At 36.8% G+C, this 23,334-nt stretch overlaps 2 protein-coding genes and 2 long non-coding RNA genes across 17 annotated transcripts in view; 1 reads left to right on the forward strand and 3 right to left on the reverse strand.

Annotated features, from left to right (window-relative positions):
* Positions 1-11,096, reverse strand: part of RPGRIP1L (RPGRIP1 like) — a gene marked incomplete at its 5' end in the record, with an annotated part of 30,064 nt that extends 18,968 nt beyond the window's left edge. The window contains one exon of the mRNA XM_086848198.1: positions 11,070-11,096. Coding sequence (XP_086704324.1) covers positions 11,070-11,096 — 27 coding nt within the window. The remainder of the gene's footprint in view (positions 1-11,069) is intronic.
* Positions 7,731-10,257, reverse strand: LOC147650849 (uncharacterized). Its single transcript, XR_015275407.1, has 3 exons — positions 10,149-10,257; positions 9,117-9,209; positions 7,731-8,030 (listed from the first exon to the last, which is right to left on the reverse strand). It is a non-coding gene; the product is annotated as an uncharacterized LOC147650849 (long non-coding RNA).
* A 794-nt stretch (positions 11,097-11,890) lies between the features above and the next one.
* LOC147650850 (uncharacterized) lies at positions 11,891-14,421 on the reverse strand. Its single transcript, XR_015275408.1, has 2 exons — positions 14,332-14,421; positions 11,891-11,947 (listed from the first exon to the last, which is right to left on the reverse strand). It is a non-coding gene; the product is annotated as an uncharacterized LOC147650850 (long non-coding RNA).
* A 227-nt stretch (positions 14,422-14,648) lies between these two features.
* The window catches only part of FTO (FTO alpha-ketoglutarate dependent dioxygenase), a 223,412-nt gene continuing 214,726 nt past the window's right edge, over positions 14,649-23,334 (forward strand). For 8 of the 14 annotated variants that reach the window (XR_015275399.1, XR_015275400.1, XM_086847614.1 and 5 more), the window contains exon 1: positions 14,658-15,215. Coding sequence is in view for 4 of the 14 variants with exons in the window: in XM_086847622.1 (XP_086703748.1) it covers positions 15,177-15,215 (39 nt within the window). In the remaining 10 variants the exon portion in view is untranslated. Of the gene's footprint in view, positions 15,216-23,334 lie in introns of all 14 variants that reach the window. The other 6 variants (XR_015275392.1, XM_086847612.1, XM_086847628.1 and 3 more) reach the window with 5 other exon arrangements.

Below are 23,334 nucleotides of genomic sequence, written 5' to 3' on the forward strand. Positions count from 1 at the left end.
GGAACAGTTATCAGTTACTTATCACTTTGTATTTAAGAACCCAAAAAGCCATGTGAAACCTGTCTCCCCTGGAAAACACAGCTCACCCTATGGAAAACTAAATTTGAGTGCAGCTAACAGTAGAGCTGCTTTGGCAGAAAGGATATAGGAATTATACCAAAGAGGGGAAGAAGGCAAAGCACAGCAGAAGGTAGAAATAAAACACGAGGAAAAAAGGAATGAAACAAAAATCTAAATGGCAGAAGTGTGATTTAGAACGCTAAAGAGTAAGAGCAGTAAGAGTTTACAGGGACACCTGGTGCTTCCAGTTCATAAGGCTAGGATATGCTACAGAGCTCTACTGCAGTTAGGATTCCCTTACTTACAGGAACTCTCCCATTTCCAAGCTGCCAGTCATACCACTTCCACATGCACATGCAGTTCTTCAAATACATATGGAAAAAAGCAGGCAAGAGCTGTATAACTAAAACCTACTGAGAATCTACCATGTAATTGCATGTTCTGATGATATTTTCATAAAACTTTTCTTTTTATAAAGAAAATTATTATTTATAGTAGCCCCCTAAAATAATTTCCATGAACATAAGGACACAAGTTAAAACCGAATTTGAGAACAAAACAGCCAAACCTCCCTAATTTTATCAAAGACTAATAAAGTGAGGGGGGTCTGGTACCTCTGTTTTTGGTAAATTAGTATATTTAAGTCAAAGATCTCTTTAAATCATCAGGAGTCTCTTTCAGTAGCCAAACAACTCAGTTAATTCTTCCCAGTCTGCCTGGGATGACTTTACTAAAAGCACTAATACCTCCTAGACTCTTCTGAAAAAAAATCCCCAAAATTTAAGTCTAAAAATCCTTCCTCCATTTGAAGCACCTTGAGAAAAGTGTAATAAGTGGCTTATTTTCATGTACTTAGTATTAACTCAAAATCATGAACTGTGTATATTTTTTTTCACATTTACATCAGCTTATGTGATGAGAGTAGAGAAAAGTACTGACTAAATTCCAAATATCCCTTGAAACTGGAGAAATTTTCTTTCCACTGCTGAAAGAGCATCGCTTTTCTCAACCAGCCATTTACAAACCTTGGTAACTTCCACACTGTTCCAAATATTTAGTCTTCAAATTTAAAAATAAATAAATCATGAGCTTAAAAATACAAAATGAATTATCCTAACAGTTTTCTTTCGAAAAGTTGAACTCTTTTTGCAAATCAGCTTTCTACAATAGCTTTTTCAACTCCAAAAATTTGTGAGATTTACTGTGTAATGCTCAAATTGATTTCTTCTTCTATAATTCACATTACAGAATGTAGGTAAATAAACATGATGATACAGCAGCTTTAAACAATGCATCAACACCTTTGATTAATGTATAAAACAGGACATGACAGAAAAAAGCCTCCATACTGTACTTAAAGAGATTATTTGTTCTCCATTCACTTTTCCACCTCTGAAGTATTACTTGGTGGCAGCAGAATATCATTTTATGGAATTTCCTCTTATAGTTTAAACATATAAAATTCTGCTAATAAAAGGGTCTTAGCAACTCGTAGAACCTGAAGGCTTGTACTCAAACATGCTGCCGGTGTGTCTTAACTACATGAAAATAATATTTATGCAGATATAATTCTAAGATTACAATTACAAGATCTGAAGATAATTTGTATTAATATAAATTATTATAAATTCAAATAAATCCTTAACATTTGAAAAGGTGTTTTCTTTCCCAATATTCATCAGTTTTAGACATATTGGACATACTGTCACAATGCCACGCTGGAGCAAAAGAATGGACTACAAAACTTACACATCTGTAAACCAGCTGAGTACGTGAAATATTTTCCTTTTATTCTTCAAAATATCAAATGCTACCATGTTTTGGCATTGCCCAATTAATTGTCCTTACACAAAAGACAAACACAGTCACAAATCTGAGATCTTCCCCAAGAAACAGGCCTAACTCAATGCTAAAATTATCATGTGTTTAAAACATGTTATCTACATACATTAAAGTTGTGGTGAGTATAGACAGCAGCACTGTCTCATGCTAGCTATTTAAAAGCTAATGTAGTGGCACGTTTTTATTAATCTTGTTCCACACATCAAACAAAAGGGTATGATGCCTTCAAAGACCCCTTTTTTCCCTTTCTTTTTTAAGCAGGGTTTTGTTGTTTTTTTCTTTTTAAGTAGAAAAAGGAGCAGATGATAGTGAAATTTATGATGTACAGATGTAAACTCCATAGCTTCTGACAGTCAACATTAACTATTTTTTCAACAGTGAATGAAACAGCATTTGATTTAAACAGGTTTTAGATACTAATATTATGGAGCAAATTATTCAAATTCAGAAGTGAAAAATTATTTTTATTTGGATCATTTCAATGCTTGCAATTGTAAGAGCTAGAGGAACCATGTGCAATTAACTACTTATTAGTGCATTACATTGATCACAACTTATTTATTTATTTAGATAAAATATGCCTAAGAAGTTGAAAGTCCATTGAATCCAGGCATATGAAAAAGAGCTTGCTGTTGAACAACGAGATCTTTTCAGATTTTGTGGGCAAGGCACAGTTAATTGAGGAAGACTCTGTTGGGAGGGATCATTTTTCAAGAAATGAAGTCACAAACCAGTAGAATACAAAATGATGATCTAAACAGGCTTCTCTTTCCCAGGTAGGTATAGTCTGCTCCCTGAACATCTGCCCAGGTATTCTGATATCACTTATATTAGGGGTTACATACAGATGTAATAGAAATTATCTAGTATTTTTCATTTAAATATTTCCCTCTAAGTAATTTATAAGGTTAAACTTGTACTGAGATAGCCCAAGAGATATTTTCTTTAGTGCCCCAAAAGTAAGAAAAAAACAACCAAATTGCCACAGAACCTGGACACATGGAGGTAGGGCTGAACAGAAATCAGAATAAGAAATGGAACTAATATCCCTTTGGAGGCAATAACATGAATTAATGGGCAAACTGATCTAGCTCTATGCCTTCTACCACAACTGCAGAAATAAGGAACATGAACTCTAGCCCTCCTTTAAACCTCATCTTTGTGCTGGCTTTAAAAGTCTGAAATGGAAAACGAAGTTAGGAGAAAGTGACTCCTCAAAAAGCTAAGAATTATCTTTGGGGTTAATGTCTGAAGCACACCAAAGAGACAATCTCTTTTCCAGACCTCTTATCATTTGGATTAAAAGCATATAGAGTTGATTCTCAATAACAAGCTGGGGACCAGCTGTGTGGGAATGGGGCACTGATAGCAACTTACACCAGAAGGAAATGATTAAAGAAAGGATCTTGACCTCCACTGTACAAATTTATGCCAGTAAATCCCAGATGGCTAAGCTAATAAAATTGAGGTCTAATTAAACCACATCCCTTGCATCTCGTCTTTGTTTCCATATGAGCAAGACATGGATACAATACTGAGACTACTCTTAAGGAGTCCTGACTATTGTATTAACTGGATTAGTGGCTCAAAAACTTTACCCATTCATATTCAAAACTGGAAAACCAAGCAAGTAAAATACAGATCACCACCAAACTTCTCAGGGTCACTTGCCCTTTGGCAAAATAAGCAACAGGCTTTTTGGCTAATTGTTCTCAAACACAAATACACCAATGGCCAAGACACAGAGTCCCAAGCAGAGAAGAACAGAATGTGAATGTGTAGTACTATCTGATAGATCTACATACATCTAATTGAGTTAAGTAACACAGGTAATAGATTTAAATCCAGAGTCACAATGCAGCAAAAAATGCCAAAGGAATTAAAAACTGACAAGCAAATAAACTTTTTTCATTAAAAAATCAACTAAACAAAACACATACAAAAAAACCCCAAAAACATGCAAATAACTGTTCTACAAATGAAGTCTGGGATGGCTTTAAAAATATTTTTGGAAAATACTATGAGTTATTAAGTAATTTGAGGATACCTGCTTACAAAATGATCTTATTTAGAATTAATGTTTTACCTTGCACACTGTGTACCACAGACATCAAATCACAAGGCTGTGGTTTTGGCCATCTTTTAATTATGAACAGTCAAGCTAATTGTAGATAAATTTTGTATTAAGATGTGTTTAGTCTAATAATCCATAGGCCAAGTTTAACTCTTAGGGCAGATTTATACATTCCTGAAAGAATCCCCAAACAAACTCCAATTAAATATGGGAAAAAGCATTGATTGCAGCCACATTACAATAATCAACCCAAGGAGTGTTGCATGTGGACTCAGCTCTGTTATGCAGCTCGTGTCAGACAGAAACTGCAGTGAATATGCAAAGGCAGCTTTAAAATATTACTGGATTTTTTGTGGATATAGGATAACCAGTACCTCCCTTCCTTACCGATGATGGACTAATGATTAACTGTGGCTGCTTCTCTATTTGGTAACTACAATTCTTTCAATCACAAGAACTTCTTAAACATGTAGCAAAATAAAGAATGTTTTCCTAAAGGTTGGCAGTAATCTAACAGCAGGCTGACATCAAACGGTGCTACAGCAAAGAGATTGGTGGGAGCCCAGTCCTTTCAGCACCTAAAGAATTTCAACATTGTCTTTACGTGGTTACATAGCAGGATGACAGCCACGTGTTTTCTTACAAAACACAAGAAAAAGCTGTTGATAATATAAAAATTCGAAGACATAAGCTACAAAGATGAACTAAGATGACCTCATTGGTCACCCAAATGTCCACGTTTTTCTCCAGTATTCCACAATTTAAAGTTTCTTCTCTGATGATACAAAGATTAAAGATAGTAATTACACAGAACCTGTAAGATTATTTGTGCAATAAAACAACTCATAGACTGTTCTAGATAGCAGTTACATGACTCCCAAGAAAGTAAACTAATGAAAGATTCCTAAATATAATGTTCATGTATCCCTTTAAGTTCTGGCTCTGTTCATGCAGCATAAAAAAATACATGACTTGGAAAACATGGGAATTAAGAGTCTTCCATGAAGTGTTCTGGTGGCAAAATTATAGAACACACACTATTCTACATGTATACTGGTGGACATTTTTCAAACTTATGTCCTAGTATTTTTAGATGAACACAGCAACTCTCAAATACTAACGCATCCTCTATCAGATTTCAAACCAGAAATAGACTATAAATTAAATACTTTTGGAACTTAAATCACAGTAACTTAGGTCAAGCAACATGGTTTGAATACAAGAAATTCGATAAACATAAATAAGTATCTGCACTACTTTTTAGAATCTAGCTTTATTTACAGAATTTTTTAGCTGAATTTGAAGTGCATCTTTACTTTCAAAGTCCTTAAAAGTTTCCACATAAATATGGTAGTCGACATTGAATTTAGATGTTATCTTCAGTTTCTGTCTGCTGTACTTGAAAAAGAGTGTTTATACAAAAATGAAGCAGAGAAGTTCTTCAAAACAGATTACTTTCAAATAATTAAAAAAATATTTTAAATATTTTCTGAATTCACTGTAGGCACAGACTAAGAAATTATTTATCACAATTTCTTTAACCTATTTAAACTATATAAAGGAAATTCTGAATAGGGGAGACTTGTGACTGTGAATAATTTAATAACAAACATTATGATGTACTATTTATGTAGCACCACTGATGCACAAAAGAATGCTCACACATAATAACGGGGTCCCTCCCTTGAAAGGCCGTTAAAGAACTGATGATATATTTTTCATCCAAAGAGAACTTCCACTGAAATCAAACGAGTAAGAACTGCAGGATCATGCCATAGTAGATCCTTACTACAACTAAAGGTAACAGTCTGGAATTGAAACAGTTAAAAAGGGGAAAATACATGCAAAGCTGTAGAATATTTCATGTATTTTTTTAAAAAAAAAGTAAAAAAGAGAAAGAAAGAAAAAAGTTTAAACTAATAGAGGCTTTATTATGAACACACTCTGCACGCATGTCTGCCTGACTTTGCTGCACTGCACAGCTACACCTCATTTGCCACTCTATCCTTCTATAAGGCCAATAGTTTTCTACTATTTCTAGATTCCAAATTATTCATGGGTAGTAATGAACATTAAATTGCTTGCTATGAACTTATACCTAAAATTTTGCAAAAATTATATGGAAGATGTTTTGGATCAATTGGTTATGGTATTTTTAAAGCAGCCAAACACAATGCAGATACAGTAAGGTATATTTATTCTTTGTGGATTTTTTTTGTCTCTTCATATCCTAGAGACAGCCAAGCTCTCCTGAATTTTTACAGGCATTTTATTTTTGGATAAGTGTCCTGCATGTCTTTTTTGTCTAAAAATTATCTGAGATTCAGACTCAAGGATTGACTGAGCAATCTAAGAGTTGAGTTCTTTAAAAAAAGAGGGCACATACCCAACACCAGTCAGTTGGGTTTATCATCATTGATCAAAAGGGCAGGACAAGGACATATGCAAGACAAAAACATGAGCTAGTCTACGCTTTAATGAATATTGTAGAAAGTATTCAAGTATTTGCTGACCTTATGGAAGACAATACTACTGTGTTAAAGTTCTGAGTACTGGTTACCAGATTTCTAGAAAGTCTTCACTTTAGGAAAATATGATCAAGAAATTGCATATTCAAAGCTTCAGATTATCAGAATCCCCTCTGGTTTGGACAAGGCCCAGTTGCCCTCCTCTATATGGTAGCACTGGACCTGAGTACATTTACTCTATTTCTACCCTGTGTTTTACATTGGTAAGATAAAAACCAAACAAACTGATTTCAGGAATAAAACTTCTCAATTAATGATATGAAGTGTAAAAACATAGGTGAATTGAAAATGTCAAAACTACATATAAATTAGAGAGGCAAATTGGTAGAGACAAACACGTTTTTTCACCTGTCTAAAAACATGAGAATTGTTGCTGTCCTCATATACCTGAATCAATGTAATAAAAATGAAGACTGATGAGAGGGTGTAACTGGCCACTAGCCTAACCCATACCTTCTGGAAGTTAAGGAGACAATTCTGCTGACTCAGGTTTGAATCAGGGTTGTAGCTGTTTGTTGAGCTTTTTTAAAAACATTATCAGTTCAGTGTATAGGTTAACTGAGTACAACTACTTCTACAAATGTTCCTATGAAAACACAAAAGTTTTAAAGTGTGATTTCCAAATGTGACTACAGTAAGTAAAGGACTGAGAGGGAGACTGCCTTAAGCAGTAAGTCTCGACAGTAAAAAGCACCATTATAGATGGCTGCACTGCAGTATTTGCTTTTCAAAGTCCACACGTGTGATAGATTTTTCAAGTCTGCAGTACTGTGCACACATGTATCAAGAGACTAGAACAAACCTTGAAATTAAAAAAGGAAAAACATGTGCAAACAAACTACAGATGTGAAATTTTGTTATAACATGAAAACACTAAACTTTTTCATATACTACTTTTATAACCCTTTAACATGTAGAGAAGTTATACTAAGGAAGTCCAATGATTTTAACTATTAGAAAACTTGCCTGATAGCTACTGTCTTCTCAAATCTGTACTTTTGTTTAACCCCAACTACTGTGGATTCTCATAATAAGGACTTCAAAGGCAAGCAAGTTATCATGACTGCTATAAATAAATACAAGAACAAGGGGAAAGAACAATCTTTCTGCTTTCAGGTACTATTATTGCCCACTGATGAACAAAAAAAGAGTATGGACTTCCTACAGCTAAGCAATTATTAGGAATACTGATATAAACCATTGTTTTTAATAAATGTGAATTATACCTTTCCTCGTGTGCCTTGGCATAGCAGCAGCCTCCCCTCACTTTTCTGAGACCACTGCTAATAAAAGATTGAACACAGCTGTATGGACAAGCTCTATGCCCTGGAATGTGGAGCTGCTGGTCAGCTGAAAGGAGTTTTCTGGGGAGACTCTCATTTTGTTTCTCAAGCTCATGAACTTTTTCTTGTCAATGCTCAATCCCTTCTTCCAACTCCAGGCCTGACCCAGCCACTTGGGGCCGCCACCAACCTGTTCAGACTTTTTTTTTATCATTTACAAGCTGTATTAACTTGGTGGTCATTCTGGGGAAAATAATAAAAAAGATGAAAAAGAATGTGAAAAGTCAGCATAAAAAGCATTCTGTTGAAAGGAACATAATCACTGTGAAGACTTCAGCATAGAACCTGAATAATAAATTTCAGGTTTTGATATAACTATTACTGCCTGTGAAGAACTCTTTGAAGATAATTGAAACCACTGTGCAGCAATCTGCTTTATAGCACTGACAAATAACAGTTTCCTAAGGCTTATCATTTAAGGTTAGTAAAGGGAGGACACATATTTACTCCATATGGTGCTTAAATGTAATTTTTAACGCATGACCTTATGTAGGAACCTCGGCATGCTGTTAAGTAAAGTTACAGATTTGGGATGTGGTGGGGCAAACTATAAAAGCTACAATTCCACAGAACATTCAATTATTAAAAGAATGCTAATAATATGCAACATTCCAATTATATACAATTTCTAGTATATATTTCACGTCTTAAGTGGCTAAAATACATAAGTGGAGATATTTAAGAAGGTACTCGGGAAAAGGAGACTTAACAGTTCTCATTACCATACTCAATTTTATACTTGGCAAGTATTTCCAGTGTGCTTTGGAGAAGGAATAGTTAGCTGCAGAATATAATTAGATACGGAGGTTAAGGGTATGGTTGTCACCTGTCTTTAGAAGGATACAAATTTTGATTTTGGTATCTCAAGCGTTGTACTTTTGATTTCCCTTAGTTTTGATAAACATTGGTAAGCTAGAACAAAAGGCAGACAGGGCACATGGGGGTGATGTAAAATGCATGAACAGAAAACATACCCAGAAGTGAATGAAAAAAACTTGGCATATAAAGAAAGAAAAGGTGGCTTTGATGAAAGAGACAAGTTCAAGACTTTACAAAGTAGATTGCACATCTTTGAGACCTGTATCTAGTTTACAGGAAATCTATTTTTGAAGGCCCAGAAAGAAAACTGAAAATAAGGACACACTTCATTTGTTTAAGGGGGTTGTTTTATTTTTTGTATACTTGTGGACAGAAGCTTCTACTTAAAAGAACAAAAGTGAAACAAAAAAAATCCCTAATAACTTCAGGATGTCACAGAATGTTACTTGCCTGTAAGCAGGTTTTTGTTTACGTGGAGTTTTTTCAATGTTCTCCTGCAAATCCATTCCAAACTTCTAATTTAAAGGGTTTTGGCGAGGAATGCTGGAAAAGAAATTTGACTTGAGGAGTTAAGTTTTTCTCTGGCAAACACCGTATTTTTTATTTTCTGTGCCATAAAGTATTAATTCAGGTATTCCAATTTAGACATTCTGTGTAATGCTACTTAAGTGGATTATGAGTGCATTTGGTAAGGCATCTCACAGAAACACAGGAAATGTCCTGTGGAATAAGCAAGGAATTCACTTGTTCCACCATCTTGGATTTGACAACAGTCTGACAGAAAAGATGGAAGTTATATCACGCTGGCCAATTTGTTCCTGACTCACTGACTACTGAGTCAAAAGGAAAGAATGCTTTGGACTTAAAAAAGTCATGACATAGTCCTATCTACAGAAGCAATATTTTCAGCTGCCCTTTTACGAATCTATTAGCTTCTGACCACACCTTGGATGCAGTATGACTTTATTAAGTACAGCACTATGTGAGCACAGAATCACAGCGCTTTTGGATTAATCAGCCCTCTTGCAATGCAGTAATACCATGAACAGCTCTGCTGAGCCCACACTGGTTTGCCAACATAGCACTAAATTTAATAATAGGGGTGGAATCTCACTGTATAGACACTTCTGATTCTAGAATGAAATTCCTGATGAATCAATAGGCTTCTACAGCCTCTTCTCCAGTTCCCAGAACACTCTGACAGCATATCTCCAAACCAGCTCCAAAGCAACAGACAGCGCTGTAGCTCTGTACATGGAGATCTAATACAGTCCACCACAAAGACATACGTACACAGACGTAACCAGAAACAAAAAAATTAATTCCAAAGAGTAATTTTTGCTATTGCTTTAAAAAGTACTCTGAGAGAAATAATTTTTAATTTATTGATGTTTTAAAGGGAAAAAGTATTACTATAAGCTAAAATAAAAGTATTAACTTTTAGTTAATACATTTAGTATTAACCTTTTAGTTAAAACATACCTTTTAGTTTTCTCCTCCTGCTCATTTGCATGCTGCTTGAGTAAGATGTGGCCATCATATACATGAAGAAATCTGTCCTCCAGTTCCTCTTGACTGATTTGTTACCTAGCTTGTTGAGCTTTTATATTCTGCACAGTTGATGATTCTACTCAAACCAAGACAACTTTAAATTACCTTCAATACATCCAACAACACGTAGTTCAAAGTCAAAACTCATTTTGAAATACTGAATTCCCCGCAATTTCTCAAGTAATTTTATATTTTACACTCATAGGAGTCTGTTATTTTTTTTGGATTTATTGTCATTTTAATCATTTCCTTTTTCCTTCCTCTTACAGATTTAAAAACAAAAGCAATTAAAATTATACAGCAACCTGTTTACATACAACACAAAGGTAACAGTTTACCAAGTAACCAGGTTCTGCCAAAGATACTATCTAAAAATAAGCATTAGCAAAGGGATTCTTTCTAATCTGTTCCAAAGTTAACATATTATACTGAAGCTTGAAAATGTTAACTCATAATTCAGTAAATTTACTCAGGTACAAGACTAAGCCCAGTTGTTCCATTCTAATAGAAGCAGAGTAACACAGCACAATTGCATAATACTTTTGGTTCCCATGTTGTCAAATGGATCTGGCCTTGTCCTCAATTCAGCAAGAAAGTCCTCGTTTCTTCTGGAAGGATGAATGTTACAGCTCAATGACATTTCCAGTTTTTAGCATCTCACAGACACTCCCCTCTTATAACAAGCAACTTGAACATAGAATGGGTCACAGAATCTTTCACAATTTAACCCAGATTTTGACTGGTATTTGAACTTAATTTTGTGAGTGGCAACATCAGAAACATTTTTAGAAAGAAACTAAAGAAGCCACTGATCAAAGTCTGTAGCTGTAATAAATAACAGCTGGTACAAACCTTGTAATCCTTCAATTCCAGCTGGAGTTAGACCTGTATGTCTCACAGGCAGGTCCCCCACAGTTACATCAGCTGCAGCAGGCATGGCTTATCTATGGATAACAAAATTCAAATGAAATTCCTCTTCATCTGTTATTTAAACTGAGAGTAGAATGAACAATACACCATATGAAATGAAGGCAAAAGTTATGGCAGATTCACTGAAATGAGACTTCTGAATGCTCCTATCTAAACCAGATTGCCCAGAGGACAATCTAAACTCTTAAACTCTCCAGTTTAATTTTATGCCAGTTTTAATCCATTCACAAAGATATACAATAGCTTAAATTCAATTTAATATATGTACAATTACCTTTCTGAAGTTCTAGTTCTAATTCTGCTGTTTTCAGGAATCTTTGGGCTACGGCTGTATTTCCAAGTGGATGTGGGAAGGGGACCTGCAGGCTTTTTGTTCAGTTGGATTTTTTTTAATTGTTAGTTCATTTTAAGAGAGGTAAAAGCTTAAGGCATCAACTGGTAGATGAGTAATGCCATCTTCCAAGTTTTGACCGGGATTCTTTGAAACAGGTGCTGAGGGTTATGAAGTCATTCCAGTGCTGCCTGACGTTCACTTAGCCTTCTTTCAATCATTGTCATATAAGAAATTACTTTTTAAGACAGAGAGTCTCCTATGAATGATTCTCATAAATCTGAACATGATTCTATCTTGTGGCAACAGAAAGCTTAGTTACATGACAAAGTGAGATTAGGAAAGTATTAATGTGAAAAAGTACTACATTTATTTTGGTGTAATATATGAACATACTTGTTAACAACTGCTGTTTCTTTCTTGTTTTCTGGTGCAGAAAATTGCATGTTGGTCACAGAGTCAAGTAATGCTGAAACAATAGGAAAAGGAGAGACATGAAGTCCTTTTGACAGTCCTATCCCCAAAACCATTGTTATACTCTTCAGATTATATAAATCCTTAGTCAATCCAAAACCATCTAGGACAGCATTGCGAAATTAACAGTGATGCTACTAGAGACTTGCATCAGAGGGCAGAAGCAACATGGTACAATCAACAGACATCCCATGAATATCTGTTAATTTGACCATAATCAAAAGTGCCGCCTAAACTCTTTCTTCCATCATAAATAAGTCTCCTTATGGCTTTGTTCTAAAGAAACAAAAAGGATTAATGGAAATCTAGTTCCCAACAAGTCAGTCTTGCTTTTAATATTTATTTTTTTTTTATCACTAAAATTTATGATAAAATATTATTTCCAGACTTCACTGTTTATGAATAAACAGGAACACATTTTTCTTCCATGTGGAAAAAATGTTTCCTTATCATGACCATTGAAGTGAACTACAGTTGTAAACTTGCAATATGGTTGCAGTTTCAGTGTTGTCAGTGACAGAGAATACTACTCTGTTATGTTGATGTCCACACCACTCAGCTGATGGCACAACTGGCAACCAATGACAAATACACACCCACTGCTATCCAGCTCCTTTCTATCCTCAGCTCTTTTTGCATTGCTCTTACAAAATCCTCAAAACTTTTTTGTAATTGTTAAATTAGCTCTATCTGCAGTCATCAGCTTCACTCAGGTCTAGGTTCATTATTGTGGTTACTATTATATGTCCCTGCACCAGTACGGCTACAGCAACTGAGATTGAAGGGAAATGGAAACATTTACCTCCAGAGCATCATCTAAATTTGGTTCATGATGGTAGCAAGGAGATGCTACTATTATACATCTTTCTAGAATGTGGTTGTCCTTGCTTTCACAAATCAAAAATGACAAAGGCTTTTTCTGGGCCAGTTTCAAGAGACATCAAGCTAAACAAGTATTTTATCAGCACGACTTCACAATGTTTGTTGATCTATCAAAATCAGGCTTCAAAAACTCCAGAACAGTAACAGGCACAGACAAACGTTACTGGTTTTCACTATTTGCTAAAGAAACTTTACTATGAATAGCTACCTGTTATCTTCAATATGAGAAAAATCTACTCATTTAAAAACAGAGACAAAACAACACATGCTTGTCACTCAAATAAACAACTTTTGTCAGTAGTAATCCATTATTGGCTGCAGCAAAACCACAGAAATACTTGAGCTGTAAGCAAACTAATACAGTAGACATGCACACAAAGCCAGTTTTTACTGGCAACATGACATGACTTGAAGAGACAAAATAAAGCAACTTCAAATCTAAAACTTTCTTGAAAACTTAGAAGGTGAAATTTTCAAAAGAAAATGGAAGAATTGTTTCATTTCCATAATAAAGTGTCAAAAATTAAGCATTCAGCTTTTTTCTGTCCTGGCCACAGAAAAAGAAAATTAAGAAAAAAAACCATATTAATTGGTTTTATCAGATACAGTGATTTTGGACAGAAATAGTACAAACATGCCTCCTGGTTTTAAGGAGGCCAACTATAATTACAGATTTAGAATTTGGCCTGGCAACTCAGTTGCCTGATTAGTAACATATCCATAACTTTAATAATCACTAATAGCCACCAGTTATGCTGCTGCTTTGAGAGAGGACACTTCAAACATCAAAGCACGTGTTACATATGTTGCAGTTCCTCTTTGAATATTATCTCAGTGTCAATCACAAACACTTAAACAAAATTACTTTTCCTTGCAGTCTAGTTCCAGCGTTATTTCTAAAAGCATATGAGATTTGTCCACGACATTCCATATTACTTTTGAAAGCATTTCCAAAGTGATTACACCTGACAAAACTGTACAGCAACACTGCTACAAAAGTTATAGTACTTAAAAAAGTGTAGCATTTCCTAAAAGAAAGCATAACAAAATGAGAGAGATATAAATTTGCATTTGCATCTGGACAGATCCACATGCCATCCTCAATCTCAAAATCTTAAACCAGGCTTTATTTCCAAGAAAGGATACCCTACAATCACTTCAGCACAGACTGTTCCTCAAAACTAGAGAAAAGAACCTAATGTACAAAGAGAGGAATATTCACCCCATCTCTGGGATTAATGTATAAGAAATTCAAGTTAGGTATAAGCAAGAATTTTCGATATAACTACTAAAATTAAAGAAACTGATCCTTTTATTACAAAATCCTAGTCCAGTTCACTTCTAGAGGGAATCTTAAAAAGGAAGTGGGAGAGACCACCCACCTATCTTAGCTTATCACAATGTATTTCCAGCCTACGTTCTCCCTCTATTGAGCCCTTAAAATATATATGTTTGCACTTTATTGGTCTTGTAACCTAAAATAATCTCATTTATTACCTGGTAGAAATACACACATATCATCTTTCAAGTATCACGTGTTGCAGCCCTGTGTGTTTTGGGAGGTGGACAGGAAAAAAACCACAGAAGATATGGAAGATATTAGGAAAAGGGATCACAATATTCTGCTGTTGCCTGAGGGGAGAAACATCTCTCAGACCTATACGTCCTACTTCAACACAGAACAACCGTGTCTCGCCTTCAACACGTTTTACAAAGCTTCCCAGTTTCGATTCAGCCGCGCCAGTCCTGCGGTGACTGACAGGGCAGGAAGAGGCAGGGTCGCAGGGAAAGCAGCGTTTGCCTCATGAAGGAACGCCTACACTGCCCGGGCTGTCCCGCCCTTGGGCACAGGAGCTGAGCTCCCGCTTCAGCCCAGCAGTTTTTCCAGGTACAAACCACAGGCCTACACGGCTACTTTTAACCAAACGCTGCGGCTTCCAGCCTTTTCCCACAGGCACCGAGCGAGGAATCTCTCGGGTCTGGTACCGCCGCCCGCAGCGCGGGACCCTCCAGCCCCGCTCCTCGCCTCTCCGGCCGGGAACCGCCCGCTCTAGGACACGGTGCCACGGCCCCGGGCAGCTCCCGCGCCGTGCCCAGAGGAGGAGAAGTTCCCCCCGTACTCACGACCCCCGCCAGCCCCGGGCTCCGCTCAGCGCTCCGTTAGCATCTGCCGCTGTTGACCGGGCCCTTCCCCTTCCGGGCCGCCATGGGCCTGCCGGGACTTGGAGTTCGGGGCGGAGCCGCGCACGGCCCGCGGAGCCGCGCTCCTGCCGCTGCCGGCGGGAGCTGCGCGGGGTTCCCGCGGTGCTGCTCCGCTCCGGGCGGACGGCTAAGGCGGCACCATGAAGAGGAGAGCAGGGGAGCGGGAGAAAGAACTGAAGGTACCTTCCGTTTGCTTCCTGCTCCCCGCAGCCTCGAGGAGTGTGCCCCTGGCCAGCTCTTTCTCTCGTGGGGCTGTGCAGGGCAGAGCCCGCCGGGGCTCCGGTAGCTCCAGTGCTGGAGCCCCGAGTGAGGGGACTCCGAGGCTGCCGTGAAGTCCATTGTGAGAAGGAAGGACCCCGGCCCCGAGCCGCGGGCACAGAGCCGGGGTGAGCTCCGCACGGCCGCGCGTGCCCAGCGCCGCCCCGCGCCCTCAGGGCTCCGCCGGGGCTGGCCGCGCTGGGGGCTCCGCTTAGCCGGGGAATGTCGGATCCCCCCTCCCCGGAACGAGGGGCACCTCGTGCAGCGTTAGCAGGAGCTAGTGGTAAAGGCGTGTGCCATCTGAGCAAGATGCTTCAATTTAAAAGAGAGTTCTTTGGTATATGAAAAATGACGCAAGGACTGTGTGTATGTTTTTGTCGAAATAATCACAGTGAGATGATGCACTGTGTAACTGCGTCTAATTATTAAATTTAAAAGTACTATACACTAAGCCTGAACTAAATAAATATTTTTAAGTCTCTTATACCGCCCGAACTTTATAATGTTTCTTTTCTTGTTCACATGTTTAGATGCAATGCTTACACTGAAGATGTTATTTCACTGTCTCTGGAAGCAAACAGGAGTGCTGAATATTTGCTGTTTCAGGCGCTTCTTTTACTACGTTCCACAATATTTTACTTCAGCTCTTGATCATTGTTGTACTAATACTGATTTTGTTTACAAAACAGGACCAGTAAGTGACTTGTTTGAAAGCATAGTGGTGATATTAGTGCGTTAATGAAAGGAAGGCTAATTCAATTATAAATTTAGAAAATTCCTTTGAAAATGGTAATCTCATACACCTGAACAGGGAACGTGCTGGTTTTGGTATTGCTATTAATTTACTATTCAGTGTTAAATGTACTCTTCCCTGCAGAGGTGGGGAAATGGTCTGATGTAAGTATTTTACTAGAGAGCTTTAGTGCCTGTTTGCCCTAGTAAGTTTCATAGCGACTTAAGGACTACCTGGTCATTTTGTAATTTGTCTTTCTGCTGTCTCAAGTTGCTGAGGGACAGCAATTTCAGTACTTAAATTTGTGTTCTGCTCTTTCCTTATATGTCAAAACACATGCAGATATCCTATCCAATACCTTGGAGATAAAACCTCAACCTGTACTTTTTTTAGCCTGTACATTTGTGCTGTCCATCCAAGGGCCTTTGTCTTTTCAATGGGTCTTGAATGTATTTGGGAATCATGTGCATAGGAGAATAATGGCCCTTCATAAGATAATCACTCAAGAATACCTGTGAGGGGTAAAAGGATGATGCTGTGAACTACACTGGCAAAGGCTGTAGGAGGAAAGGCACTTCAAGAGGTGTCAAGGACGATGTATGAGAAAAACTTGAGTTAAAGTGCAAAAGTACTGCTGTAGACACAACTCGATGTTGTGGGTGCACAGACAAAAAAAGGATGAAAGATAAAAGATTCTTAAAGAGAATATAAAGGTGTCAATACTTACAGAATGCCTTTGGGGGATTGTGGCAAGTTGGGTAGTACTTGAGACGCTGACTATACTGAAAGTGAAGCAAAATGAGCCTGTAGAATGTCTTAGAATAAAGGCTGCCAGAGGAGAAAGCAGCAGTGGGAAAAAGGGTGATAGAAAGAACATACACTTTTTTTCCCCCCTGTGGAAGCATCATCATACTGATTATTTTCTACAAATTAATTGGAGATGTAATCTCTTGGCTCATGGCAGTGTGCCAAGTCACCCTTCAATCCATGGGTTTAGCTGTTCCTAGTTTATGTTGATCACCTGAGAAATGCTGAAGACAAAGAACAGTGTCTATATTATACTAATTGTGCCAAGACTTCCATTTAGGTACTGATTAAAATATTTTTTAGCAAACCAAATATTAGTGTGGCTAACCCAGCCTCTTCTGGAGAGTAAGATTTGAGGCCTACTACTGAGAGGGAAGTGGTTGGGTAGAGAAGATGGTTTGGATTATGTGTCTCCTGGCAATGTCTCTTGTTTTCCAGAATTAAATCCTGTATAAAAAGTCTTGTTTTGCTGTCTGTCAGAATCCCACTGATTGGTTTTTACTTTGTAATTATGTAGTATGTGTCTTATATGTGATAAACTTTTCTCTGGCTCACATCTTCTTGTATATAGCAAATTTTGATTTATGCTGTTATAGAAGAACATTTCTATTCCAAGTACATGTGGTAGAAGTTCTGTAGAGTGCAGTGCTGTTATACAACAATTTCAACTTTGCAGATCACTCAGTTGTGTTGAGGAAGATTAAATATGTAGCAGAAATTAAATTGTTTGTGCTATTATTTGGTGTTCCAAGTCAAGAGGAGGAGGATGCAAATTCATCCTTGGAAAGAGGGTCTGAAAAAAATGTAGGAAAACCATAGCCAGAAGTTAACTACTCATCTGTTCTAAACACCATATTGAGCATGCTAATGTTCTGTTGAATATTTCTCTGAGTCTTAAGTGGACTGCAAAACACAACTATTCTGAGGTTCCTGAAGATACTTTTGGAGCTGTTGCAAGCCATCAGCTACCCTGGTCTTCCCCATAGCAAATATTCTCTGTATAAAACCAGAGCTGTTGGAGTTGATGTTGCTCATTAGCTGAAAAGGCATAGAAACAGACAATTGCAGGGTTGTTCATGATTATTTCTTTTAGCTTAGAATTCCATTTTAATTAATACATTTTATAGTTATTTTGATTCTTTTCTCTTTACACCTTGGTCAGAGTTGGTCACTTTGGATCTTTTTCACTGGGTGTAGAAATGTACCATACAAAGTAAAATCAAACCTCCTATTTGGTAATCTAAGTAGGCTATTTCCTCCTTTTGGACTTGGGAAGAAAGTTTTTTGCTTTTAGAATGTTTATTATCTTGATTGATAAGTTTAAAAATTTAATATTTAATGTAAGACTTAATGTTCTTGAGACTTACTTATTCAAAGTGGATTTTTTTAAGGTTTCAGTATGACAGAGGCCAAGTTCTAGTTATTTCCTGTATATGCTTCCTTTATCACTGTTTGCATGTTAACACCTTGTGCCATTGCCAGGTGAAAGAGAAGATACTCAGCTAGTCTGGAGTATTATTTTCTTTCAAAGTAAAGGTATTACCTTGATCGGTCTAAACCCAGTTCACAATTACCTTCTGTGGCTGTTTATGCTAATTCACATTACTGTGGATACTGACTGCAGAGAATGTATTCCACAGACACTACTGTTACGTTTGTACAGCTCCCAGCACAGCTGGGACCCCAATCCAATAAAGTTATTGCTGTACAAATAATAAATGCATAAATGTGCACATATCTGAATATTCACAAGGGCTTTTACAAAGATATTCATATGCAGTATCACATTTGTGAGACATGTTGGACAAAGTGGCAAGGAAATACAAAGCTTTGTATGTATTTTATTTACAAGGAGAAAATGGGAATATACTGTGTGTTTGGCTGAGATGCCACTGAAGGGCTTATTTCCTGTATCATCCTCATTTTTGCTGCCTGCAAAATAATATATCTATACAAGGTAAAACAGGTTGCTTCAGCATACTAATGCTCAAGGAAAATTAGGAAAGTATTCTCAAAGCACTTCAAAGCATGACTAAGAGTTTGGTTTCAGAATTAATGCTGAAAGATGGTGCCTGTACCATACAATGAAGTTTAAAAACTTTAACATTGTTATCACGGTTTGTTCCAATATTACAATGATTTATTGTTTCCGATTATTGTTCTGTCTCTTAAGATAAAAAACATTATTAAGAAGACCCAAACGAAACAAAATTTTCTATTTGACAGATTAGATTCTTTTAGAAGTTGTATTTAGGAAAATTAAAGAAACAACTAGATGCAGTTAAATAAGCTTCTTGTCATGTCATACTTCTGCTTAGGTAAATGGTGTGCAAGTTTTAGCAGAATCAGCAAGCAATATGCCAGTAGCAATTTTTGTGGTAATCACATTATTGGACCTTCCCATTATTAATGAGACAATAATTAAGAAATAGTGTTGATAGCCACATAACACATGGTTTGTATATTGGAAATGGTCAGGTAGAAGCCTTGCATATGCAGAATAAAATACAAGAAAGAATGAGTGGCAAATGTTTCTTGCTTTTAAATTCATCACATTCCTGCTGTTTAAATTGCCTCAGCTGCTAATGCTGGAACCATTACAGTAATGGACTTGGCAAATGAAGGAGAACCGAGACACACACTTTATTACTGGAGGGGTAATTTTCTCTTCATCTGTAATAGCAGCAGTGCCTAGTATTGATCAGACCATCAAGATACTAATCCTCTGTAAAATTACTTGTTATAACTGAAAATGTGTTAATCCAAATCAGTCTGTGTCCTGACTTTCTACTTACTATTGAATACAGACTATTAGATGGTTTATTTTTTGTGATTTAAAGCCTTTACATCGATAATAGTCAAAGCTTCCTTTGCAAGAGCATGTGCTTAATCTTAGCTATGGCCCAGGGTTGTCTTTTTGTTTTAACTAGACCATCACCCACTTAATTAAGAAGTGCATGTCTATCTTTCTGTTTGGAATTATATTGGTACTTTAGGCTCGGTAGATTTATTAAACGTTGTTTTACATTCAGTCACTTGTTTTTTGCTGTAAATTAGGACAGATCTATGATTCACATATTGGAATGTACAAAGATCTTGGCGCTAAGGATGTGAGGAAAATGGCTGCTCAAAACACGAATTTGGGTTTTGTGGCTGGTAGCCTGGGAGGTTCTTGTGTATGGGTGTAGTGTAAGGGAAGTTCAATGCCAGGGATCTAAAGGTCTTCAGTTTACTTCTGTCCTGGTGGTTCACTGCATGAGACAGCTGCATGGCAAGCTGTACATGTCCTAGTTCTGAGTATGGGAAGCCTTATTTTCTTCTTTTTTTGTTTGTTTTGTTTTTCCATTCTGTTTTGTCTATATTTTCATAGTCTTGTATATTTAAAATGGGGGCTCACATCTCTAACTTGTACAGCCTCAGAGCAGTGGCTGTTCTGGGTGCACAATACCCTGTAGGACCTGAGTGTGGGAGATGGTTCCATGAAGCCTGACCTTTTATTGGACTCACTGCTCTGGGCTCCTGCCAGGTGACATCCATGGGTGTTCAGCCAGCTCATGGTGGGCAAGGAGCATCCTAGAAATGGGACAAGCTGCCCCACTTGGTTGTTTATTTTAAAGACTCTGGTAAGCCATGCATTTTAGAAAATTTTTGTCGTTGGCTAAGTTAGATTTTTGCTTTGGTAAAACAGTATTTTTATCTATCTAAATACTCTGCTTTATTTCTTCATTACACTTTAAGTAATTCTTGATTTGGAGAGACTTCACAGTTCCTAAAAAGTATTGGGGTATCAATACCTTTAGAGGGATTTTCATTCCTTGTCTGCCTCAAATTTTCCCCTCTGTTCTAAGGAGGAATATGAACACAGTATATGATCCTTGCTAAATTCCACTTTTCTCGGTGAGCAGCCTCTTTACTGTAGTTTTCAAGCTGTAGACCAGAAATTTGTAGAGCAAAGCATTTTGTGTAATAATGTGGTTTGGAGGAGTTCACTTATACAGCTGAAAGCTGTGCTACCAAATGTAGGGTGAACTTTAAAGTTTTCTGTTGTCTTAGTCAATTGCTTCTAGACTGTTATTAAACATGAGTATATTCTCAAACAGCAATACTGAGACAAAGAAAACAGTCATTTACAAATCCAGTGTTAGACATGAATTTCATAAGAGATGGTGATAATTCTTTCCATTGTTTTTCAAATATTTCTATAGCTTGTAGCATTCAGGAAAATTAAATTTGCCCTTCGAAATGAGGGAAAGTAAGTTTTCTAAATCCTTCCAGTTTCCTGTAGAAAAATAAATCTTCATGTGTATTGAATTTTGGGATTTGAATTATTATCTTTCTGAAGATAAATCTTGAGAAACTTGTTAGCAGATTATTCAGTTTCAGAAAGCTAGGTAGTCACCCATAACCTTTAGTCTTCTGGTTAAAGCTTGTTTCTATTTCCTTGCAGTTGATGATCAAACTTATGCAGCCTTCAGCCTAATCAGGATTGGGCTGTCATGCTTCTAATAATTCATCCATTTCTACAATTATTTAATTACCTGTAATGACCAAGAGCATCCAGAATATCAGATGATTCTCTTTCCTCGAGCCGAGGCTGAAAAGCACTGTAGTGTTTTACTGTATTCTGTTAGGTTCACTAGTGAAGTGCAAAACATGGTTATGAGCATTTATTGGCATTTAATGTGTGGCACAGATGAAATATATATTTGAAGCCTTCTGGATAGAAAATTACAGTGCTGTAATTTCAAAACACTTGAAACATGATTATTTACTGGAGTCTGATTATGGGAGGAAACTCTGCTCTACCTTATTTAGCTTAGCAGTTTTTTGCCTTTGTATACATGCTACCCCAATTTCTGAAAGAATTACAACTTTATCTCCTAGAAATTGTTCAGCTTCATTTTGCCCTTTTATCTGCTGCTCTTCCCACCATTTTTATTTAAGACTGTAAAGTTAGTGTAACTGCTCTTGTCACCTTTGCCCTCAGCTAATCAAATAGTTTACCTTGAGGGAAGCATTTATCTCCCACTTTCATTATTATTATTTTCGTAGCTGTAAAGATATATATTTTATGTCTCCAGAAGGGTGTAACAGTGAAACGAGGTATTGATCTGCTGTATTTGGCAATTTCTTTCCACCTTGCCATCGATATCATGTCAGCCTCTGTCTGTACTGTGGTTGACCTCACAAATAGCTCTTTATGTTCCCATTGGATTCAAATGATATACTATGCTCAAAACTAAATCAATGAATGATTATAAAGTTTTTAGTATTATTTCATAACCCTCAGGCAACTGGTCCTTCATGCAGTGAATACTGGAAAAGGTACCTGATTAAAATACGTTGATTCTGTTCTAAGGTTTAAAACTGTATTGAAATCAAACACCTCATAATATTAAGAGATGCAATTCTTCACTGGCTTAGGATTTTACTTAAAATATCCCACATCTCATGGATGTTCTGTCCTCTGAGTGCAGAAATTTCATGCACTGGATCTTGCCAATGATAAATCATGATTGTACATGCCCTGTATATGCTTAGGGGAGGAAAAAAAAGGAGGTAAAGATCAAATAAAGGTTTTCATCTCCAAAAAGTGAGCTGTAAGTTTAAGCAGCTTTTGGATTGGAAAGCATTGCTATTACTGCCATGTAAACCCATACACTTAGATATGATTTTAACTGGTAAAATACATGTTCAAATGCACATTTAATAGTTTGGGGTTTTTTTACTCTGATGGAAATAGGTAGGAGTTTTGTAAACAGGTAAAGCTTTAGAAAGCCCAGTGTCTACTGATTTTGAATGTGCTCTCTGGATCTGGAAAAATCTTCAGATTCTATTCTGTGTTTACTTCTAGTTTAAATTATGTCAGTGCAGCAAGTAGTGATGCTCTTATGCTTAAAGGAAATACTTCATTATCTGGTATCTAAATCATGTGATGGCAAAAACTGCAGTTAGTAAAATACTGAACTGAGCTATGATGTGTGTGTATGTATGTTATCACTGGATAAAACCAGAACAAACTATTTAGTCTAATGATGCTAGTAGGAGAAATTTTTTTGGGGCTTTCATTGTGAACAATACAAATAAACATCAGGAAAATGACCATTTTCTGAGTTGGAAAGCTTATTTAGAGTCAGAGTCTAAACAGAAATTCTTAAAGAAATGTTTTAAAGAAAATGAGAGTTTGTCAAACATATCACTTTTGCAAGACATTTATGCAAAAAAAAATTGTGGAAAGGTGTTCCAATTAGATTAATTTCAAGTAAAATATTCCACTGTGTATTCTGACTCCATGTAAGTGCCATACTTTAGTATATACTATAAAACCACCAGAAATTATATCAAAGCTCTGATCAGTGTGGAACAGTTTCTGTAAGCTTGGATGTTTTCTAAAATGTAAAAGACCTTTTTTTTAATGTACTGCAGCTGTTATGAACTTGTAAAAAATCAAATTCTGTCTACCCAGGTAGGAGCCAAAACCGAACTTTTTACTAAATTTG

The sequence above is a fragment of the Cyanistes caeruleus genome, chromosome 12, assembly GCF_971803275.1.
Source record: "Cyanistes caeruleus chromosome 12, bCyaCae1.hap1.1, whole genome shotgun sequence".
In the NCBI taxonomy this organism is placed as follows: domain Eukaryota; kingdom Metazoa; phylum Chordata; class Aves; order Passeriformes; family Paridae; genus Cyanistes; species Cyanistes caeruleus.